This window comes from Dunckerocampus dactyliophorus, chromosome 7 (genome assembly GCF_027744805.1).
Source record: "Dunckerocampus dactyliophorus isolate RoL2022-P2 chromosome 7, RoL_Ddac_1.1, whole genome shotgun sequence".
In the NCBI taxonomy this organism is placed as follows: domain Eukaryota; kingdom Metazoa; phylum Chordata; class Actinopteri; order Syngnathiformes; family Syngnathidae; genus Dunckerocampus; species Dunckerocampus dactyliophorus.
In genome coordinates this window covers 15931864-15955619 of record NC_072825.1, presented here as the reverse complement: position 1 = coordinate 15955619, position 23756 = coordinate 15931864, and the positions used below count along the sequence as shown (strand labels likewise).

The 23756-nt window shown below is 40.0% G+C and overlaps 1 protein-coding gene across 2 annotated transcripts; it reads right to left on the bottom strand.

Moving 5' to 3' along the window:
* Positions 1-15: 15 nt before the first annotated feature.
* On the bottom strand, positions 16-22661 carry rspo3 (R-spondin 3). 2 transcript variants are annotated; one of them, XM_054782198.1, is made up of 6 exons: positions 21990-22661; positions 13612-13806; positions 13049-13192; positions 12107-12253; positions 11334-11519; positions 16-977 (listed from the first exon to the last, which is right to left on the bottom strand). In XM_054782198.1, the coding sequence occupies exons 1-6, from the start codon at positions 22087-22089 to the stop codon at positions 784-786; spliced, it is 966 nt and encodes a 321-aa protein (XP_054638173.1). In that variant the 5' UTR covers positions 22090-22661; the 3' UTR covers positions 16-783. The 2 variants fall into 2 exon arrangements, with proteins under 2 accessions (XP_054638173.1, XP_054638174.1); XM_054782199.1 differs by having other exon boundaries at positions 13612-13785.
* Positions 22662-23756: the final 1095 nt, after the last annotated feature.

Below are 23756 nucleotides of genomic sequence, written 5' to 3'. Positions count from 1 at the left end.
AAAGCTACAAATACATTATAGTTTTATTTGACATACAGGTGTTTGGGTGCTTTATTGAACAGTTTTACTGGAGAACATGTTCCATTTACACAAACTGATAAATATTGTGCTTGATTTATTGGATTTACCCTCCTATCTGGATCACAGCATGTGGTCTTAGTTGTGACCAACGGGATTCTTTGGTGAAGCATGATACATCGGTCCGTTTTACAGTGAAACAGTGAATTGTCACAAGTTGGCAAGATCAAACCCTCTTTTATTGTATTGTCTTTATAAATTCCGCACCAAATGAAATAAAGTAGATGCTTCTAAAATCATGAACAAGAATAAACATGTTCTACATAATGTTGCAAAATCTACATTCAAAATCCAAGCGCGTAACGTTGTACCACGGCCCTATTAAATAACCATATCAACAAGCATGAAGAGTCACCTCAGCTGTGTACTGCTCCCCCCGCACTGACATTTTTATTGTTCTTTAGTACCAGCAGCAGTCTCAGCAGCGCCTCTTGCCTTTTTTTAAAAAAAAAAAAAGGCGACACGAGTCAGTGGTGGAAGTGAAGAAATAGCTACACAGAAAATAAAACACTTTAAAGTCCATAGTGGCCTGAGCCTCTAGGCCCATGTGCCCCTATCCCACTTGTGCATAAAGAGTTTATTCAAATCGTACCGGTAGCAGCGACACCCCCAAAGGGAGGAGTTGAGAGGGGTGGACAGTGGGTGCGTGAAACAGGAGATAGGAAGGGTTTGGGGAGGTGTTAGACTTCAAACGTGTCCACAGAGCTACTGTACAAGGCCCTCCTCAGGGGAGACAGAGTCCGGGTCATGGCCCCGGCGATGTCTGTGCTCTGTTTTGTTCCTGCTATCTTCACGCTCCCCTGTGTCTCGAGCTCTCTCTCGCTGTTGTCTCTTCTTACTTCTCACCTCTTGGTTCTCTTTACGGTTGTTGTTGCGATTTTTCTTCTTCCTTGGTTCTCCTGGTAAAGAGGAGAAAATCAGAGTTATGAATATGAATGTGTGTATGCCTTCAACACATCAGAGCGTGAGGCACCTTGAGAAACAGACATTTTCAAAGCTGCTTCGGTTATGTTTAAAGGCAAAATGAATTTGTTTTTAGTTACATACTAAATTAGATAATAATAAGATGAAATTACCACAAAAATACTACATTGTACCGTGAATTGAAGCGACACGTAAAAAATAAGCAAACATAATATAAACATAATAAATACTCAAAGGTCCCGAGACCTAGTGTTATTGGAATGAATTTATAGGAGCTCAACTTGGTGGGGTATTCTGTGAAAGTGGCTCAACCAACCCAGGCTTTGTGCTCAAGACGCCTAACCTAAAATCCGCATTCAGACTTAATTGGTCCCAACTTACTTTGTCAAGTCCGGTTTTTGGCTTTGTGCTAAGTGCGCGTTCACATAAAAAGGGCCGTTTGACGTCATATTATTCGACTTCCGCTGAAAAGTGAAGTGATCCCAGCCAGTTTATTGTACACAACATGAGCAAGTAATTATTATGGAGCGTTATGAGGAGTTCCCAAAAGATTATGACTGCTAAAAGCAACGCTCTCACCGCCAATAGAGCTGCTACTAGTCCTTTCATTTATCAATGCTAAACATTGCACAACTTTGACATATTAACACTTATCCATTTAAAAAAAGAAAAAAATTGGAGCAACATCTGTCTTTTTTCATCTTTGACATAAAGACAATATTGTTTTCAGCTGCTGTATCTCGTTGTGACCACTAGATGGCAGTGTTGACGTGTGGTGGCCTCTACTGTGGTACTCACACAAGGACTGCTGTGACATATATGTCTGCTAACATCGGCAAAAAGCAAGCATATCTAACGTATTCCCTCATCTGAAAATCTATCTTGCTTATAGATGTATAATATCATCAGGGAATACTTGTTTTTTCCCAATTTGTTTCTCTCCGTGTCCTCTCGGGGGCTTCGTAGTGTCTCAATAAATGGTGACGCCGTCTCCGAATTAGTTAAACAGTGAAACAGCGGCACTTTCATAGCCGATTTTAAGATGAAAACCTGGACCAGGTTATGAGTTTAGCCTAAGTTACCATGAGGATGCAGCTGTTTTAAAAGAGAGCTACCTTCACTGAACAGGCACACTCAACACAGCTCGCTAACTCACTAAACTCGCTTCGCAGAATACTCCGAAGGGGCCTCAGCGGTGTTCCAAATAAGTTTAACAGAAACCTGCCTGTGTCCTAATGTTATTTGCCTTTTCTGCAGCTAAGAGTATTAAAACTGTAATCTTCTTACTGAACTCCAGTGTCCACAGTTTAGTTCATGTGGACTCGCCGGCCACATTAGGTACACCTGCATAGTCGGTTTTGGTTTATCGTTGTTTTTAATCCATGTTTTTATGTCTTTTAATTTTGTTTGAGGTGTTTCAGATGTACAGTACCTTGTTGTTTTTTGTGAGTTTCTCTGATTTGTATTTATTACAGTACAGGCCAAAAGTTTGAACACACACACAGCCCAACTGATGGTCCCAACCTCATTAATAAGGCAAGAAATTCCACTAAGTAACCCTGACAAGGCACACCTGTGAAGTTTACACCATTTCAGGTGACTACCTCATGAAGCTCAATGAGAGAACACCAAGGGTTTGCTGCGCTATCAAAAAAGCAAAGGGTGGCTACATTGAGAAATCTAAAACATAACACATATTTAGAGTTATTTAACACTTTTTTGTTAAGTTCATAATTCCACATGTGTTCATTCATAGTTTTGAGAATCTACAATGTAAATAGTCATGAAAAATAAAGATAACGCATTGAACTTTTTGCCTGTACTGTATGGATGCTGTACACTGGTTTGTTTTGAAGTGTTTTACAAATACTACTAGATTGGATAGTCTAATTAACAAAGATAATAATGCTTCACATTGATTAAGCATTTATTAGTTACTTATTCTTCTATTTTATTTCTGTTATTATAATATCATTACTAACTCTCCAAACTCAGCATTATTGCCTTTTCAAAGACCTTTCAAAAAGCTCTTGTTAGGGATCTCATTAGATTGTGTAGTTGCATGTCATGTTACATGCAAAATATTATATATGCACAATACAAAACTACAATGCATAATAATATATGCATGTATAGAAACCTTAATAACATTCAAGTGAACGCATGACCAACTTCAGGTCATTATACATACAACCGCTAGATGTCAGTGTTTAACAACATCAATTCCCTTGCCAGCACTCATCAGCTGTTGCTGCCCTCCCAGTGTGGATGAGCAGACCATTGTCCAAAATAGAAAGCCCTTAAATAAACCACTCCAAGTATCTGTTCTTGCAACATATCATAAACAATACCAAGAGTTTTGGTATGCTGAAAGTTTATCTCTGCCTGAGCTACAGTTCTTCGTGATAATAACAAGATCCACCCTCAGGGAGCTTGGAGACAGGACCTGCGAGCGAACACAGAGGCCCTTTTTCCTGTTGTTGTGCTGCCGCTGTTCATGTGCGAGTGGGATCGAGCAGCACTGCCTGCTGGGCCGCTTTGGGGGATTGTGAAACTGCTGAAGTAGGCAGTAGGCACAGCATACGCGGGGAAGCGAGCGAAAGAGAGATAAAGGCAGAGACAGAAGTGAGATTTCTCTCTGTCTCCCCCCTGTCCGCTATGTTTGACCCCCTACGCACATCCACTCCTTTCTGCCTGCTCATTAATCAGCTTTGTCCTCTTGTTGGACTAGGGAGAGCTCACCTCATGACCCCTCCTTCTAGGCGCCCGTCACACACTCACACTAGGCCACTAGGCAACATGTGCTACCTGCGTAAGTTTTCCCTACAAAATATACTTTACAGTATGTCATTTTTAGAATATGCAGAGGGCCAATAAAAAATGAGCTGTTGCTGCAGGCCACTTCATTGGGCAACTCTCATTACGAGATCTCCATGAAAATAATAAGCTGGTAATGCCCAGTGTTTGACATGGCATGATTTATTAGTGCGGTTGTAGTTTGGAGCGCACCGCATCATACTGAGAGGCGTTTAGAATATATTGGTGACATTATTTAGCTTCAAAATAATAAACAGATAGTTATATATTAAATGAATACCCCTCGGACAGTGTAAAAAAAAAAAAGAGCATTAATATTTTTGTTGAGATGTGTTATTTTTAAATAATAATTTAAAATACGTTGTGTGGTAATGCTGTGGTACAACACAAACATACTATGGCTGGTACAATTTACTATTACAATTACATCATGATATGGAATTTCCATGCCATCCTTGTGTTCATGTTACATCATCGCATGTTATTTACGCACTGTTAACATTTTTAGCACAATATTATACGCTCAGAGCAGTTTGACGGTCCTTAATATCTTTTTTTGTTCATATGCTGCTAAACAAAGGGTGAACTGCTTTCATTGTTGTCCAACAATGACAATGAAGACCTATTCCATTTTATTTTATTCTACTGTATTTTTAATCACAGTAAAGGAAGATACATGAGTGCTAGGATGGATGGATAGACGGATGGATGGAAGCACTGTAATCGGGTGCACTGACTCATTGAGGGTCTGCCCCCGGTCCTCTATAAACACAGGAAGTCCCCTTCGCTCTCATTGTTTTTCCTCTCCTGACACCATAACTGTTTACAAGTTGGCTGGATTAGTCATACTGTAGACTTTTTGCGGAGCCGCAGGAGAAACCTAATCCATGCCAGGTTGAGATGATTAGGAGAATCTTTATCAAAACCAACATTCATTTGCTTTGTTGGAAACTGTTTCTGATGAGCTTTTTATAAACTGTGTTTTGACAAGTGTGTAATGGGCCTCCAATGACACACCTCTAGGGATTTTTGTTACGCTGTCAACAGACGCTCAGCATGTTAGCCAGGTTTTAATAAGTCACGCTGTCAAGACTATGAGTGAGCTGATTATGCAGACAACACAATGCTCTACCGATATTATGTATATCATACAATTATATCTCAATAGTACCTCACCTCTCGCCTAAAGTGAGCTCAGATAGGCTCCAGTGCCTCCCCGACCATAATGAGGAGAAGCCTACACGTGTATATTGAAGACTAAACGGTTTTACTTTTGTGGTCATACTATCTCCCCAACTGCAATAAATACAAATTAGCTAAATTTATTGATACGGTATTTTTTTAAATTTACTGCTTTTTGATAGTAATTACAGTCAAACGCTTTTGTACGATTTTTGTATGATTCGGTTTTTGTCGAAAGCTTTTGCCAAAATCGTTTTTCGTGCAATACTAAAGGTAACAAACGAGTCAGTTTGGTCTGTACTGTATCATTCCGTGAAATCGAGTGCCCAAACAATGTCAGTGCATTTTTCTTTGAGTGCAACTGCTAAATAACCCGCCATGGGGCCAGAATAAAGTCGTGAGTGCCAGAACTTTAACAAAAACGGTGAGAAACACTATGGAATTCAATCCGGCCAGAATGTACACATCAACAATAAGTTCCATCCATTCATCATTTATAATTTTTTGCATGTAAAAGTATAATTATTATCTATAAAATATAGTTTTATTAATATTTTTGGAATGGATTAATTGGATTTACAGGATTTCCTATGGGGAAAATTGCTTTGGTTTTCATACATTTCGGTTTTCGTCTGACATTGTGGAACAAATTAATAAGAAAACCGAGATACCACTGTAATTGCTTACCATGAAATACTAAAACCCACATTAGAATTATAATCTAGAGTAAGTATTTTTATGCATTCATTTTGGAGGTCAATTTCCATGACTGAGGCTTTTAGATTCCTTTTTAGGAATTAGCTATCCAGTAATCTTTTTACTGAAACTTTATCCTGGTATACTATATATACTATATCTAGACTCTATATTGTTGAGTACTTAGATTTATATTTAAATGTTCAGTTATTTTAAGGATTTTGATCTCATTATCTTTAATAATAAACATTGTGTCCTATTTTATGTTATCATTTGAATAAGCTTAGGTGACATATCCAAGGTGGTATCACATACATGAATCAAAGCATGTATCGGACCTGTAAAAACAGTTCCATGGACAATACATCATGATATGCATAAATACTAGGAGTGTCACAAGACGATACAGGATACAGGAGATACAGGATACGATACAGGAGATTGAGTCTATGAGAACGAGACAAGACAAGATTTTAACATTACTTTTAAGAAAACTACAAAGAAAAAAAAATCTGAAAGAAAATATGAGAATATATTGCAATCTACTACTTTAATTCCACTACGTTACACTCTGTGTGTATGCTACCGGCCCCGCCTCCACCCACGAAGACAAACAGACTGTATGACTGGCAAATAGGCTCACTCCGTTCATGCCATTGGAAGAAATGTGCCTAGGCGCTGAATGCAACACACCGAGTGAACCCTCTTCCTAAGTGTTTGGAGGTGGTAGATGAGGAAAATAGACACACATGCACATGGCAATATATTGAAGCTGGCAAAATTAGCGAGTTCATTTTCATTTATTGTGTGATTAACTATTATTTATTATAATCCCAGGCTAAGGGCCCACGATCGAGAAATCTTATGTTTTAATCCTGCGAGTTCCTGTGACACGAGATCTTGTGACACCCCTAATAAATACAAATAAAGGAATCACAATACAGAATGTTACATGAAGTAAGTACGAGTTTGGAAATAGATACAGTACAGTATGATTGATTAAGTAGAGTGGTTCTTCTGTTTTACACACACACACACATACTCTTGGAGGGGCACAGCGTGTGTTATTGGTGGCACAGCCTCTGTGGCAGGCATTCTGACGTCCGGAGAGATTTTGGCGGGAGCCGTGGTGGGATTAAAGTGGAATGCCCACTCCATGACTGCCAGAATGTCATGATGAAGTAGTGTGTGTGTGTGTCCTGGTTGGTGTAAATATATAGCATGTGTGTGTATCATTTTATAATCCCAACAGACAATTGATTTGATTTGCACAAGGTCATCATACCCAATACAAGAGCTGTATCTAAAACACATTAATATCCAAGATGCATTAGCTTAACAATATGTTTATCACTGAACATGTACCGGTCCAGAACTGTGCTCTGTGTTATAGACTGTATGTTGTAAATTGTGTACAGTTGATTTAGCTGAATGAAAAGGCTGTGATTATGTGTGTGTGTTTGGAGTTAAAAGGTTAAAGGGGGCAGGCGCACAGTCTCTCCGGCTACAGAGATACAGAGGGGTGAACAGCAGGTCGATCGAAGGACAAATTAGCCCACATTAACTTAAGAGAGATGGCAGCGGATGAGGAAGTCTATGTAAACATTCACAATCTTGAGCTGTGGATAACACCAAGACACAGCCAAGTTTCTCTCTTGTTCCTAATGTGATAGCTGTAATTCAAAGAGCACAGTCAATCACATCCAACTGGAAGGCATAGTTTTGTAGCAGTTTGACTACTTGGGAAAAGGGTCTATTTAGACAAATAGACAGGGCTCTATTTGTCATAAAAAATGCTAAGACAAATCCTTCTCTAGAATAAACCACTGAGTACCTTAGGTTAATTGGAGACTCTAAATTGTCCATAGGTATGAATGTGAGTGTGAATGGTTGTTTGTCTATATGTGCCCTGCGTCCAGGGTGTACCCCGCCTCTCGCCCGAAGTCAGCTGGGATAGGCTCCAGCATGCCCCAGCAACCCTAATGAGGAGCAGCGGTATCGAAAATGGATGGATGGATGGATATTTATTTAAAATAAGCATGCCAAAACTCACTCAGCAGCGCCCTCTATATATTTTGGAAAAATACCTCCTGCCACCAGTTTGATGGATTGTCACAAAATCTGGTGACAGGACGCACAAAAAGAACCCATGGTCAAAAACAAACAGGAAGTTGGCTATTTTTGTTTGGAATGGTCATTTTGGGTTAAAACCAGGGCTTGTATTCCGATGAACCCCTCCTAAGGACTCTGACAAAATGAGCCCAAATCAAAATCACAGACACTAGACAGATGGGCGATGATATAATGTGAGCGAATTTAGCTTATGGCATAGGATGTCGGAGGGGCATGGTGACGTTTGATGGTCAGTTTGATGATTTACAACAAAAATGTAAACGTTAATAACTCAGTCTTCATCATAATCGGTATGCATGCACCCTGAAGCTACGCCAAGTGTACGAAGTGTAAAGAAAGGTTGCATCAATAACGAAGGCTCAAGTCTCACTTCGTATTCTTTACTGTATTGTACTGCATACTGGCATTGCTCTTGTACTGCTTCTTATTTTTGCGACTACACCCATTGCTTTGTACTCACAACTAAGAAGTTTAACTGCGTGAAATGAAGTTATTGTGTAGTTTCCTACACTTCTGACTGTTTTTCATTTAGGTGCTCAGGATTCCACTATTTCCCCCCGCTAATCCAAGACAAATTCAAACCAACTGTAGAAGCAGAATGGCGAAATAACACGAAGATACTACATTAGTGGAGTTGTGATGCGGAGGGGTAACACAATTTGAGGGGGAGGAGAACACAAAGGGAGAAAGTGGAGAGGAGAAGGAGGATGTATCAGTGTCTAAGGGCTGCTGGAGGATTACCGAGGTCTCTCTGAGGTCAGAACACTGACCCCCTAGCGTGTGCAGAACGTAAACAACGAGGAGAGGATGCGGCAAAACAGATAATTAGCACCCATTCACTGCAGAGCCTCTGAGAGCAAAAGCTACTGGGTAATCACACCAGCAAGCAGAGATAAACACGGTACTTTCTTCCTTTCTTTCACAACTCAGGCATGTTTTAAAACAATTTGTAGATTTTTTTTTTAGTAGGGCAACAATGATAGCAAAAATAGAAAATATTGGACATTTGTACATTTTTGGACTGATAGTGAACAGTTCACTCCTGAAAAAAAGTGGACAAAATAACTATTATATAAAAGAATTAAATTGGCTTAATAAAGGAGATATGGGACAGCATTCAAAGCAGAGAAGCCAAAAAAATTTTGGAAAATCTTCACCCTGCTTGAAATTTTAAGGATCCAAAAATATATGTCGTTATAGTCCTAAAATGAGATCGCACGTGTAAGAGAAATCTAAAGTAAAAAGTGCATGTGGACATTAACATTCACCATTAGCCACAATAAAGTTTCATGCCCGATTCAGCCGACAGGGAGCATTAGCAGGGAGCTTATATGGGGGTCTCTGTTTTCTTTGGTGTGGCAGGGAGTGTGTGCAGGGGTTGAGGATGGCTGGAAAGGGACAGGGTGAGAGACAGGAAGACAGAGTGCACATGTCACAGTCTGTATTACAAATCACCCAGTTGACTCTTCACAAGTTATCACTGTGAGTGACAGCAGTGTTGTTATTTTAGTGATACAAAGGTGGTTGGAGTGTGCAAGTAATAAGTTGTCTCACATGCTTGAAATGTGCAGGGGTTATCTGAAATTGTGTGTTGGTGTGTGTGTGTCTATTGGCAGCTGTGGGGATAAACCAATACTGATCCCCTGGTCGCCGCGTGCCTCCCTGGGGGAGGATGTTGATGTTGGGCTGGCTGTTTCTGCTCCAGAATGAACTGCTTTTCTGCTGCATCACACACACACACACACACACACACACACATACACGTGTTTGTTCTGTAAATGTGAGGCCCCAGGGGGCTGGATCTCGGCGGTCTGCGATCTGTCATTTAACACTACGGAGCTCAGACTAAAAAACAACCAGCTGTAGCCACCAAGCACCTTTGTAACCACACACACAGTTGACACACAACACAAAAGTGGTCGTAAATACGCTGCAGCATAGGGATTTATACTGTACAGGGACAAGTCTGTCTGACGGCATTTTCTCCCAGTTCACTAGGTAGGGAGTCCTACTGTTTAAAAATGCAGCGAGATCTCGTGGGAATCGCACAACATCCCCATTGCAACATCTCACATGTGTGCCACCCCCGCCCCCTCCACTGTCCTCCCTCCAACCACAAAGACAATCCTTTGAGTAAACAGTCATAGTCCTGAACGGAAGAAGGACTAGCTGTGATTGTACAAGCAGCGAGGTCTGGACTTCATAGAGAGGACAAACTTGGCCATGTGCCCCAATTCCAGGCCAAAAAGAATTAGCAACAGCTACAAGAGAGCAGCTTATGTTTGATTTTAATACTGGATATGCACTCCTGATCAAAATTTTAAGACCAGTTGAAAAATTGCAAGAATTCTTATTTTTTGAGTAAGCAATTTATTGCAAACAGCCATTAATCTGTTCAACAGTTGATCAAAGGTTTCAGACCACAGCCTTGAAAGCCAAAATCTTTGCAAAAATGGGGATTCAATGTCATATTCTTTCAGGTATTCACACAGTCATGATCTCTTGATGGCAAAGGCAAAAAAGCTTTCTTTCTTTGAGTGCGGTTGTATTGTTGTTGCTGCATGAGCAAGGCTTCTCACAGCATGCCATCGCTGCTGAGGTTGGAGTTAATAAGACAGTCAATTTAAACTTCTTAAAATATCCTAAGGTTGATGGAACAAAAAAGTCAATCAGGGTCTCCGCTCGATGTAATGATCGTGGTGCACCGTCACGACAAAATAAAAGCCTCAACACATTAAATTAAGTAATATATTTTATGAATATATATGCTACGTAGATACACACACACACATATATATATATATAGGTTATTAATTACACATATTGACCACCATTAGTTTGAAAACAAGTAAAAATATCATAAAAATGTCTGCCCTGTTGGCACTTGCGTACGCGCGACCAGATAAAAGTATGCGACCCGTCTTGTGTGAACGCTCACTTTGTTTCTTATTATTGTGAGAATGAAAACTAGTCCGTAAACTGTGGAGTCAACTGACGACAGCTTGTCACATGCAGCGTGTGTGATCGCTCACCTTTCAATCTAATTTCTGCCATCTTTGTTACATCTTTGTTGCCTGGCTCTCACTGCCTCTCTGGCGGAAGCCATCTAGCTCGTTTTTGTCCCACGGGCGAGCTGCAAGTGGCTATCATGTTCATGGGATAATGCTAACTTACTTTTTTAAAGTGTCACTTAACAATCTTGCTCTCTTGTTATCATTATGATACTCATGGCTTGTCTTCAAAACACTACTTGTGTGTCTAAGTTGTTCAACATAAACACGTAGTGCGTCCAGCATAGAAGCTCTACTTAGAACACCCTTAAGATCCAAAATTGCTAAATGTAAATTCTTGCAATTTTTCAATTGGTCTTAACATTTTGATCAGGAATGTATATCCTAGACTGAGTATGAGGGAAGCATGACGGTACACAGACACTGCTATTAGTTGATGGTCCTTCCTCTCTTTCTCGCTTTCTTCCTCATATGCACTTATTAATTGCTTACCTAGGCATTTTCTCCTCTTAACCAGGCACTCTTTGATTTCAGAGATTTCAGGACAGGGTCTCCCAAAAGGCGATGGGTACTGCTGGACTTGGCGCGTGCGTGTCTCCTGTCCTCGCTTGAAGCCACAGGTTCTACCGGACCGAGAGCAGGGGCTCCACTCGCTCCACTCAGCCACCTCGCAGTGCACTAGCATGAAGATGAGAAGAGTTTATTTGTAGTCTTATTTCAACAGTACTGCATTTTGGTGGTTGTTTTCTGATGATACATACACCTGTTTCATGAAATCTAGAAGGATTTCACACAAAAGGTAAGGCACACTAATGACCCTTTTGGAGAACAGGGGTCTTTGTATTTACTTCTCAGCATGCTATTGTTGGCCAGGAAAGGGGATTAAACTATTGATAAAGAGTGATAAAGTTAAGTTTACCATATTGTTTCAAAATCCAATTATTCTATGTAGTGCTATATCGTGTTTAGCATTCTTATTCAACTGCACAATAAGCACAAGAAGTCAGATAAGCATGGAAGAATTACTTGTTTTCTACCCATAGACAGTGCTCTTATTTTCATGTTGTTTTCACCTCTGGGATGTGTGCCATGATTGTGGAGTAGGCTTCTAGCACGGGTTTGCACATTATAAAGTGGTCATCCAGGTGCTTCCAATGCGGGAAAATAGTTTAGTTTGATAGTGATAAGTAGTAATATATATGTAACGCCATTTTGTTTGGTTTATTTTCAATTTCTCATGCAATCCATGCAAATACTGGACTGACCTTGTGGCACACACTGCATGAGTTTGTCACTGGGTTCATAGTCCTCCGGACAAACATGATGACATCTCCCATTGAGCTGGTACAGGCCCGGCCGGCACCGTGTACATATCTCGCTGTTTACGCATAGCTCACACTCTGCAGGGCACTCTGCAAAGATAATACAGTTAATGAATTCTATGAATTGTTCTTTCACTATTCTTCAGTGAGAAAAAAATGGTACATTTTGCATGCTGGAAAATATCATTCTTCTCCAATGACACTGTTTTTCATTACAGTAGATCCCCGCTTTTTTCAGCAAATGGCGAAAATCCACAAGTAATTGAGGACCATAAAATTTTTGATTTTTGACACATGGCTCGCTCCCCCCTCCAAACCCTCCTGGTAGCTTGATGTTGGCGTTTTCCTGCGATTTGTGATCATCATTTGCATTAAGTATGACTGTTGTAATTATCCAATTAGATTCAGCTCAAGTATCATCCCCCATCTCTCTTCAATATGCCGCACACAATTATTACACACATTTTAAAGTATAAAGTGTATTGGTACTCACCACTAATGAACGACATGGAAGATGATCGATGAAATCGGAGTCACGGTGTAGAAGTTTAAATAAGTTTCACCTTTTCATCTCACAGCAACTATGGTGCATTCAAAGACCGCCGTACAAGTGCAAAATCTCAATGCTTGATGAAAAAAGGTGATCAGAGAGGCATAAAGACGTACGCGTTTAAAAATTGTAGGCTTTTCTAATAGGGGCACATGTATGCTGTACATTTGATCTGTATTGTCACGTATTTATAAATTATTAGCGACTTGAAGGAAATGCGTCTAATACATATTTTTTTTTTAACAAAAGTCACACATTTGTTGAATGTGCAGGGATCCACTGTAAACTCAACATTTCTACTGTAGAGTCTATTGACTGATAAGGCGAGTACTCACTCGGAACACACTCCCTTTGTGTATCACTGCGAACTAGCCCTTCAGGGCAGACTTCCTGGCACTTGCCCAGGTGAAGGTAGAACCCCGTCCGACAGCGCGTGCAGAAGTTCTTGTTAAAGCAGGAGTCGCACTCAGACCAGCACTCTTGACACAGAAACACAGAGCCACCAACAGTGTTTATTTAAATGGAGCGAATCATTGTGTGTTTCTCCTGTGTTAAATATACACTGTGTCACTATGTGTGCGTTTGTGTGTACTTGTCCTACTGGGGCTACGGTCAGGGATATCGGCCACAGCGGATACATTGGCTTCTGATACATGACTTTTACAACAGCAAATATTGATTTTATTTAGTATATACTGCCGTAAACACAAACGTGTGATCAGTTAGCCAGTTCAGCGTCTAGTAAAGCAATTTTCCCATGCAGGTTGTAGGTTTATGGTAAACTCAAATGCTTTACTGTGGCACAATAAATAAGTCAACTGGTCAGATACTTTATGCTGCGAGTCCATTCCCCCTCATGCTTATGTTCATTTAAAACAGGAGACACGCAATAGCTTACTCGTGCAGGTGTTTCTTTCTGGTGACCGTGTGCCGTAAAAGCCCGGAGGACAGGAAGTCATGCACACCCCGATCTGCTTCATCCCAATCCTCTCCAAATGCATGAAGAAGCGTGGCTTGCAGGAAAGGCAGCCATTGTAGTCAGAGCATGTCAGACAGCCACCCTGTTGGCACCCTGAACTCACACCAGAGAGCTCTGTTGTGGTAAAATAGGCAAAAACAAACTCTAGTCCTGTGATAGCAGCCAGTACAATACAAGCATTATTAAAAAAAATGACACATTCACATATTCTTCTGCAGGTTTTATAATTTGTTAGGGTAGTATGAGGGGTAGCAATTGCAGCTTCGCTCTGAGCCCATAGACTTGTCAAAGTGTTTGTGATGTGCATATTCATTAACATCCGATGTTCGGTTAATGTTGTTGGACTAATAAGGTACCTTCTGCTGTTATTGTAAACATAAAGCTTGGAAAAAGTACCGTATTTTTGTGATGAACAGCAGTTTCTGCAATCGGCAGTATATGCTGTAAAAATGAGGTATAGATGGCAATGAATGTGCCACAAGGGAGCAAAAGACAAAGCCTAACTCAGTATCACAAATCATTAAATATGGTATACAGATGATGACCTTTTACCATTGGTTGATGGCAGGGGAAATGATTCCTTTAAAATTCATATGCTACAAAATATAATATACATTTTGCTATAAGTGTCTTTATCTGGATAGGAACCATTATATAATGGGTTCTTGCTTGCCACCGTCCTGAAATAATTTCATGGAGATTGTGCAGTTTTTGAGTAGAAACAGAAAAAGAAACAAGGATCAAAAACATTCCTCCCAGTCTCGTGATTTGTAACAGTGTAAAGTGCCTCTTATTGTGATTGTTTTGTTTTTTTTTATTAGGATATTGGTTGTCTTACTTGGCAACAGGACATGGGGCAAAATGAGGAATATGATACATTATTATATTAAATCTTGTAGATTTGACAGTTGTACAATCCACAAACACCAACTATTTCACATAAAGTGATATTTACTTACCATACTTACTACTTTAAAGTGATTATAATGTCACACCTGCGGCCCATACATACACAAGCTGTGCATAAAAATACCGTATTATCTGACTTAGTGAAACATCCTGATACCTCCTTCCATCACGTCGAGGGTGAACACCCAACTGATGATTGGGTCAGCAAGTCTAATCCCACACAGTCACATGACTAATCAATACACGGTCACCATGCAGTGTTTCCAACACAGCTTTTTTTATGTTTATGTATCTGATAAATTAGTTCTAGTCTGGTGTAAAGGTACAATCATTAGACTGTTGAAATGATAGCGACAGTTAAGAATGTTACTTAAACATTATCACTTAACAACATTTATTAAGTAAGGTGACGTGATGGTGACAGGCGTTATCATTTCACTTGACATTATTTCATATTATTATTATTTTTTTTTAAACTAGAACAACCAGCATTACAGAATATATTTGACTTCTGTGGTTCCACTGTTTATGTGCCAAACGGTAAATGTAAATGCAAATGAAGCTTAGCTTGATGGAATCAAAATGTTCTAAATGTCAAAATAAATACTTAATCTTTGGTGCTTAAACACCATGTTGTTGGTCACTGTCATCCTACAGGGTTTTTATAGCTGCACATACACAAACAAATGAATGCAGAATTCCATATGGATTTATTCAAAATCAGCCGCATGGTGGCATGTTGGATACACAGTAAGGAGATCTGGAAGATTTGGGTTCGTATCTCGGTTTGGGCATCTCTGTGTGGACTTTGCATGTTCTCCCAGTGCGTGTGGGGGTTTTCTCCAGGTACTCCGGCTTCCTCCCACATTCCAAAAATATGCATGTATGGGTAATTGGAGACTCTAAATTGTTCATAGGTATGAATGTGAATGGTTGTCTATATAGTTGCCCTGTGATAGGCTGGCGACCAGTCCAGGGTGTACCCTGCCTCTCACCCAAAGTCAGCTAGTATTGTAGGCTCCAGCACACCCCCCGCAGAAAAAGTGAATGAATGAAAAGTTGGGTAATCACCACAACATCCACACCACGGCCGATAATCCAAATCAAATGCACAACATAAATTTTTTTTTTTTTGTTATGAAAAATTAATCTGTCCTGACATTTAACTAATTATTTTGCCCCCAGCTCCAGCCCTCCAGTTTGGCTTTGCATTCTATTTAACAAATCCTTCAAAACAGTGGAACATCAGATCTTGGCAGTAATGATTAAAATCATTCCTGTTCAGTCTGGTATGCCTTCCTCTTATAACCTGTGCCTGCCAATAGATAAGATATAGATAAGTTGCTTTGTAACACATTGACACTGCTTTAAAACTTTACTAGCTATTTTCCACATAGTTTGACGATGTGCCCAGTCATTCCTGCCCAGAATCACAGATGTTTTAAGGTGAAGGAATTTGTCTTTGACCTCACAATTGCACTGACACTACCTTAGTTGTCTAACATACCGAGACATTCACATATAACTAAACAGCCTCACAAGTACACAAATAGCAGATGACATATAGGCCTTTATGATACAGTGTCATGTCAGCACAAACATGCCTTCTCATTATGATGCACAGACCGGAAGCTTGGGACACAGGCTTAGTCACTGCACAGTAACTTTGGACAGTTGACTGAATGGTCAGTGACATATTTGTCACTCTCAACCCCTTCTGTCTCTCTGAAGTCTGTACTCATTCACCCCAAATTCCCAAAATAACCCAACCAATATCTGCAATTGGGAACTGTATGTGTAGACACCCCCTAAGTGGGTGCAACCCTTTTTAGCTCATTCATTAATACCACATTGCCTTGGATATAAGACTATTTCTTCCCTACAAAACAATCTAAAAAAGACTCCTATATATTTGGTTGCGAGAGGTGTACACATACAGTACAAGTCAACAGGCCATGATACAAATCCAGAATGTGCTTCTGTTGTATTGTTGACTAGGTTACATGTAAAAGTCCAAAATGATTGAAAAATAATAATAATAATAAAGCATAAATTAACCTTGAGCAGGGTTTCTCAAATAGCGGGGCAGGCCCCCCCGGGGAATGCGCGGTGAACTGTCAGGGGGTACGTGAGAGTGCAGACCATCCAACATGGATGAATTTGTTCTACTCAGCATGCAATTTGACTTTTAAATACGCTTTTAGGCTTCACTGCTCTCCATTTTGTTGCATTTTGCTGGTTTCAGTTTCGAGTTCAGTCTGTATAGTACAGATAAATAATTAGATATCAGTTTCTCAGTAGTATTTCGGGGGGAGGGGCTGCGAAAACATTTCTGTCTCCCAGTGGGGGCGTGACAGAAAATAATTGAGAACCACTGACGTAGAGTAATGCATTGGTTAAAAACTCTTTCTGCTCCTTCCTTCAGCAACACTTGCTAACTGACACGACGTATACAAACATATATACAGGTTACATACAGCACTCGGAGCACCAAAGCCCACAGTGACACTTAGAGGACAGGATGAATTCATGAGTAAATATTCTATACCCTGTGAAGACAATAGCTCATAAAGTATCCCATTAGTGCGCAGAAAACTGGTTATGGTTTTATTTCGATTGTGTGTTTGTTAGTGACGTGCGGATCGATACTGAAATATTGATACCTCCGATACCAGCTCTTTAGGCGTTAAAATCAATACTCAAATCAAGCTATCAATACTTTAATACTTCAGTCGTTTGAAGTAATGTACAGTCAAACTGGTCTATAACGGAAGGGAAACGGCAAAAGTGGCCGATATAGACAGGTGGCCGCTATAGACAGGTTGGTGGCCATTTTGAATTTGTGTGCACACATATTAACATGTATTCACAAAAAGACTGGAGCAAAACCAAGAGACATAGGGGAAAAAGCTCTGTTGACACAAACAGGTAGGTAAATCTAGGTAACAGCTCCGGTGAGGATACTGGTAATATCAATAACAACAATGAACCAGCGCCGCACATTCGCACATTCGGCGCTGGCCTTTTAACCGCCACAAATGTTAATTGACCGCGGCTGCGCGACCACCAGGCAAAAAGCGGCTGCCTCTTCCTACCCGGAGAAGGCACAGCACGCCAAATAAGAGCGCAGGACAGGGGATGCTCGCTGCTGTCCTGCAGAACGTCACAAATTTCCATCTTTGATTTTTTTTAAAACATGATTTTAAAAGCAAGAAATAAAAATTTTAGTGAACGAGCCCGAGTATATATGTACAGGATACGCGTGAAGCAGTCAAGAATGGTTGTGTGCGTGAACAATTGAGTGCGGAGGAGGTGCGAAGATCGTTGTAAACTAACAATACCATCGCTCCTTTCTTATTGAATGGGCTTCTAATCTCTAATTAGTTGGCAATTAAGTGATATTTTAGATGTTTTATTCAGGTGTTTTGGCTATTTTAGACTCTATTCACTGCATTGCCAAGTGGGAAGATTACCGTTTTGGCCGTCATTGAATCTTTTCAGGGCGGCATTGCAAAGTAAGAAGACAGCTTTTTTATGTCAAACCAGGACTCAGTAATTAAAGTCTACACAAGACGGCTTCATTGATTAAAAAACGAAACTTTTTCGTGCATGAAGCTTCTACTTGAGTCGGCATTTTGGCCACTATATGCGGTCAGATATTGACCAAGGGATACAAAATGGATGGCCGCTGGCCCCGCTACACAGGTGGCCGCTATACACAGGGTCTATAACACAGAAATTTCCTGCGGGGAATTTTTCAGTGGCCACTATAGGCAGGTGGCCGTTCTATACAGGTGGCCGCTAAGACAGGTTTGACTGTATATCATTAATAGGAACACAGTGCAAAGTAATTGAGATGTATGATTTTTTTATTGGTTTTAATCCTAATAGTAGTTCTAAATTTACTTTAATATTATTTTATTTTCTGTTTTTATTGTTTAAAACACCATTTTATAGCTTGTGTGATAGCTTGGCAATATTGTAAATCATGCCGCTAATTCGGTATACCTGAATATTTGATGCATTGTATTATTTATATTATGAACTATGCTATGATTTGAATTACACTGCTGTAGTTATTTTTAAAAATCCAGATACATTAGGTGTAGTTGTACAAAGTATCTGTATCGGATCGGTATTGCCGATATCAGCCTGAATTTTAACCAGTATTGTAACAGAAAGGAAATCGGTGATAATGCACTTCACCTAGTGTTTGTAACAGTACAGCTCTGAATGTGGGTCAAAAATGATTTCTGTTTTCAGTTTTGATTCTCAGGGCCTTGAATCGATTGCAGCTGGACTGTCCGAGGTTGTCTTAGAACAGTGTTTCCCAACCTTTTTTGTCTTGTGTACACCGAGAGCCTTTTCGCCCCTCATTCATACATGTTGATAATTCGCCAAAAGTAGAATCCAACACAACTGTTATGATTTTGGTGCAGCTGTGCCACAGGTTATTGTCTCCCTGGGGAAAGTAGTTGCAGCACACATATTCAGTTTTATTCTCTACCTTAATATGAAATGACTGAGAATATTTACATATCATCTTGGAAATTAAATATTTGCACATACCCCTGCAATTTGCTCACGTACCACGAGGGGTACGAGTACCCCTAGTTGGGAATCACTGTCTAAGACCCACTGGTCATCCGAGCAGGCTTCATCAGTTCCTGCGTAAAGACCAAATTGGACAGATCGAGTACTATCTACTGTAGATAGGACTAGGACGGATCTCGTCCTATCTAGTCTTTCAAAATGAACTGATGTGAGTTCCTCCTCAAATACGACAGTATATAGGAGAGATATAGTTTTATCTATGGTAGTCTTTGAGCAAAAACTGAGGAGAGGCAAAACTTCTTCAGTTTGGTTGCTTTTTTCAGTTTTGATGACATTATGACATATTTTTCTCATACCGTCATGGAAAAAACTATTAGAGCACCCTTGTTCCTTCAGTTCCTTGTTAATTTTAATGCCCAATACAAGTAAAGGTACATTTGTTTCGACAAATATAACAATGACAACAAAAATAGCTCCCAAGAGTTACATTTGTTGGCAGTACAATGCTATAGCTATTCATATAAGAACTTAAGTGAGTTATTATCAAGAAAACCATGGAAGTTGCTAGATATCAGCTCTAAAATTCAACTCTTATGAGCTATATTTGTTATCATCATTGTATGTGTCCAAACAAATGTACCTTTAGTTGTACCAGGCATTAAAATGGATCAAAAAACTGAAGAAACAAGGATGGTCTAATAATTTTTTCCATGACTGTAGATTCACAGTCTCATGAGTCAATGAGTTGACCGTATTATTGGAAATATATTAAAGTTTATGGTATACATACATATAGTATCATAAACAATGGGTAGCTGCTTATTGGGTTACACTGTGAATGTCTGTGACCGCACAGCTCTGGTTTTAAGCCTTTTATAGGACGCTCATCTAAATACTAGGAGATTTAAAAGTTTCATTCTATGTAACTATGCTGTAGCTTCTTCAGTCTTTCTTAGCTGATTGGCTTTGAGTCGTCACATGCCTTACAGTAAAGCATGTGGCGACCACTCGTCTCAAGTTTAAATGATCAAATATAATTCATTCACATATTTAGGGCTATGGCGAATGTATGAGCTGTGAGTAGCACAACATATTTTTGAAATCCAACCTAAAAATTTGTTTTATTTAGGTTTTGTTTTAATTCTATTCCCAAGGTGATGTCTGAACCAATTTCCAGACTTCTGGTTCATTCTGCTGAAAAGCCAGGCTCAGCTCTCAATAGCTGAGCTAAATTACAATGAAGAGAGCTGCCAAAAGCAAATGCAACCTCATGGCCCCCTCAAAACTCAATTTAATACAATACATAGTTAACCCCAGAGGCGTTTTCCTCCCAAATTTCCTCTTTGGTGGTCGCAGAAAGTCCTTTTTATTATGGACCGAGCAGATCGGGGCAAGATAATGAGACATAAAGAAACCGAGACATATGTGGCGGGAAAATTCCGCCACAGGTGGCATGGATAAAAACATCACTCCAAAGGTCTATTATTGTACTGTAGATCAGACACAGTTTCTGCCACGCTGGCAGGGGATACATGGAATATTGTAGTTATCAGCTCGTCTCTAACAGACTTATTCACATAACACATCTGGAGACCCTCAGTGATAAAGTGAGTGTAGGAAGAATTGGAAAAATACACTATTGATTGTTGTTTTACAGCATGCTGGAAGGAGCCTAAAGAGATGAGACACATTGTTGGACCCCTGGGAGATGATTACATTCCACCACTTGCTCTTGTGTTTTAGTGGAGCCCATACTGGCATTCTTTTCACTTACTCTAGTATTGTACTCAAAAACAACATCAAGCGTTCACATACTTGAATACTTTCAGTTTTTTCCAATGTGAAGGGAGATATGCGAAACATTGCATAAGTCGATCCACAAAATGAGCACACAGGCCTTATAACATCATGTCCCCACAAAGAGTTTTGAATATACAGTCTTTATTTGAACTGACGGTACTAGTCAGGGCATGTCTCAGGTCACTGGCTTGGCCTGGAGTGTGGTCTCAGAGTGGCCACTAGGGAGCGACTGGAACCAGGAGACCGAACGCCATGAGCCTCCAACACAGACTACATTTAACAGTTAAATGTTCATGACACCAAAGCACATGTTAATCTTATTTTCTCCGTGCGCTCTTGATTAAATTGTTCATGATGGATCGTGTGCCCTTAAGGGTTTTGCTTTTATTCCCTTGACCTATGCTGTGGTGGTACTGAAAAAGATATGAATTGTTGCTGTGGAGTCCAATAATTGATGGTACATCACTGAACCTTGAAGGACTCAAATGCAGCTAAAGCAGAGGGTCTTGGTGCCTGTGAAATTATTCAACTGTTACAATTTAATTAATAAAAAAATAAATATATTATTAAAACATATTTTTACAAAATGCATAAAGAAATTAAACAGCATCATTTGGTTCTTTGTTAATAATATGTTATTTATAATAATTGTATTATTATTTTTATTATTATTATGATGATTATTATGACACTACTACTCCTCATACAAATTATGACGATGATGTTATTGTGGTATGCTATTTAAACTAATTAATTTTCAATACAGCTTGTCCTCAGTTGGGTGGCGGGGATATGCTGGAGCCTATCCCAGCTGACTTTGGGCAAGAGGCGGGGTACACCGTGGACTGGTCGCCAGTAAATCACAGGGCACATATTTATTATTATTTGAATACAATATTTATATTATTATACTATTGCCATTTTAATTATTTTTAGCCTGGTTTGTACAGGAATTTGATCAAATCTATATTTGGAATAGTCTATGTGCGTCCACCATTTGTGTGTGTGCGTGTGTGTGTATAGACTCCACTCACGTTTATGTTGACGGTGCCTGGAGCTGCTGTGCTGCTGACATCCAGTGTAATCCATGCCGTGCAAGATGATCAAAACAAAGGAGATCAGTTGTAATTGCATAGTAGCCCAAAGGTGAGACCGAGCTAATGTCAATGTTCACCAAAAACACGAATTGGGTCAAAACACTTTTCGAGAGTGGATGGTGGATGTCCCCTTAGACAGAACGGGCCCCCCAACAATGTGGTGATATGTGGTGATGAAAGTGCACAGTGGCCCAATGATGCCTGGGCCGCTTGGACTGTAACATCCTGCACAGAATCTTCATATGTGCAAGGAAAACCAAGAAGACGAAGAGTCAGGCATCCATGAACATTTCCAACAAACAAAAATCACGAATATCATTTGGTCAAAATGACTCTAGAAAAATGTTTTAAGATATTATATCCATGTGGAGAACTCCAAGTGGACTCTTCCTCCTCTCCTGTATCCCGATGGAGACGCGCTGTGCGTCCTCGTGCTGGTGGCGCGCTGATGGGCTCCTTTTCATGGAGCATCAAACGTTCAAACACCAACAGGACGAATCAGCAATTTAAAAGGTTGTTCATTCAGTAGATCACTGTGGGCTCAAAATCGCACGTCCTCTTGATGGCAGACAAATGGAATCTAAAAAGAACATCTTCGCACTTTCAGCGCTTTTCTGCTTTGCGTGCAAGAGTCATTCACTCCCCCTGTTCTCTCTCTCTCTCTCTCTCTCTTTCTCTCTCTCCATATGAGCTCTAAAGTTTATTTAGAGGGCAAGCCCCCTGTGTCAGAGAGACAGAGACACTCTGGAGGGAGAGTTCTGCGACTACATTTCAACCAGGTTTAGAGATGTTCCTGCAGCTTCTCTGAGACTCGTGCCTCCCACTGCGCCTGCCATTAAATGGATGGCATAATTAGAAAGTAAAAGTATATAAAAAAATACCCCCCTGCCTTTTTTGCTCTTGATACGATCAGCTCTGTAGATTCTATCTGTATTCTCTGTTGAAATATCTAAGGTTTGAATATGATAAAGCATTTTTGAAATATATTTGTAGTTGTAGGACAGCACTTTGCCCCAATTCCATAAGACTTTATCAAGAATACAATCTACAATCTACAGTTCATATTACACCTTTTCACAAAAACTTAAGTGGAAGCCCTGCAGGTGATTTCATTGCCAAAAAGGGATAGGTACAGTATGTTCCTCAGATGTAAAAGTGTCATGTCACAAATGATTAACAGCAGGTACCACGCCACCCCCACTGTTAAGCGATATATTGTGTCCTAAAGCAGGCTGTCCTAATTTTATGAAGAGGACATGGTGGCCAAGTGGTTAGTGTGTTGGCCACACAGTCAGGAGATCTGGAAGATCTGGCTTCGACTCTCCGTTGGGCATCACTGTGTGGAGTTTGCATGTTGTCCCCGTGTGTAGGGGTTTTCTCCCAAAAACACGCATATTAATTAGGTTAATTGGCGACTCTAAATTGTCCATAGGTATGAATGTGAGTGTGAATGGTTGTTTGTCTATATGTACCCTGCCATTGACTGGCGACCAGTCCAGGGGGTACCCCGCCTCTTCCACAGTCAGCTGGGATAGGCTCTAGCATACGCCCATGACCCTAGTGAGGATTAAGAGGCATAGAAAATGAATGAATGAATATTGCCATCACATCAACACTTGCATTAATTTTCCTAGTCTCTGCAATTATTTATGTTCACCTCCTTTTTAAAATGACCATTTTCTAATACAGAAAGAATAAAGATAT

Bases quoted from the DNA above. Each gene is read 5' to 3' on its own strand.
- rspo3 (XM_054782198.1), bottom strand. From the start codon at position 22,089: ATGCAATTACAACTGATCTCCTTTGTTTTGATCATCTTGCACGGCATG. The intron at 13,807-21,989 runs GTGAGTGGAGTC...TTACCACAACAG, and splicing joins CAGGCACCGTCAACATAAAC to AGCTCTCTGGTGTGAGTTCA. The intron at 978-11,333 runs GTAAGCAATTAA...CCTCTTTACCAG, and splicing joins TAAGAGGAGAAAATGCCTAG to GAGAACCAAGGAAGAAGAAA.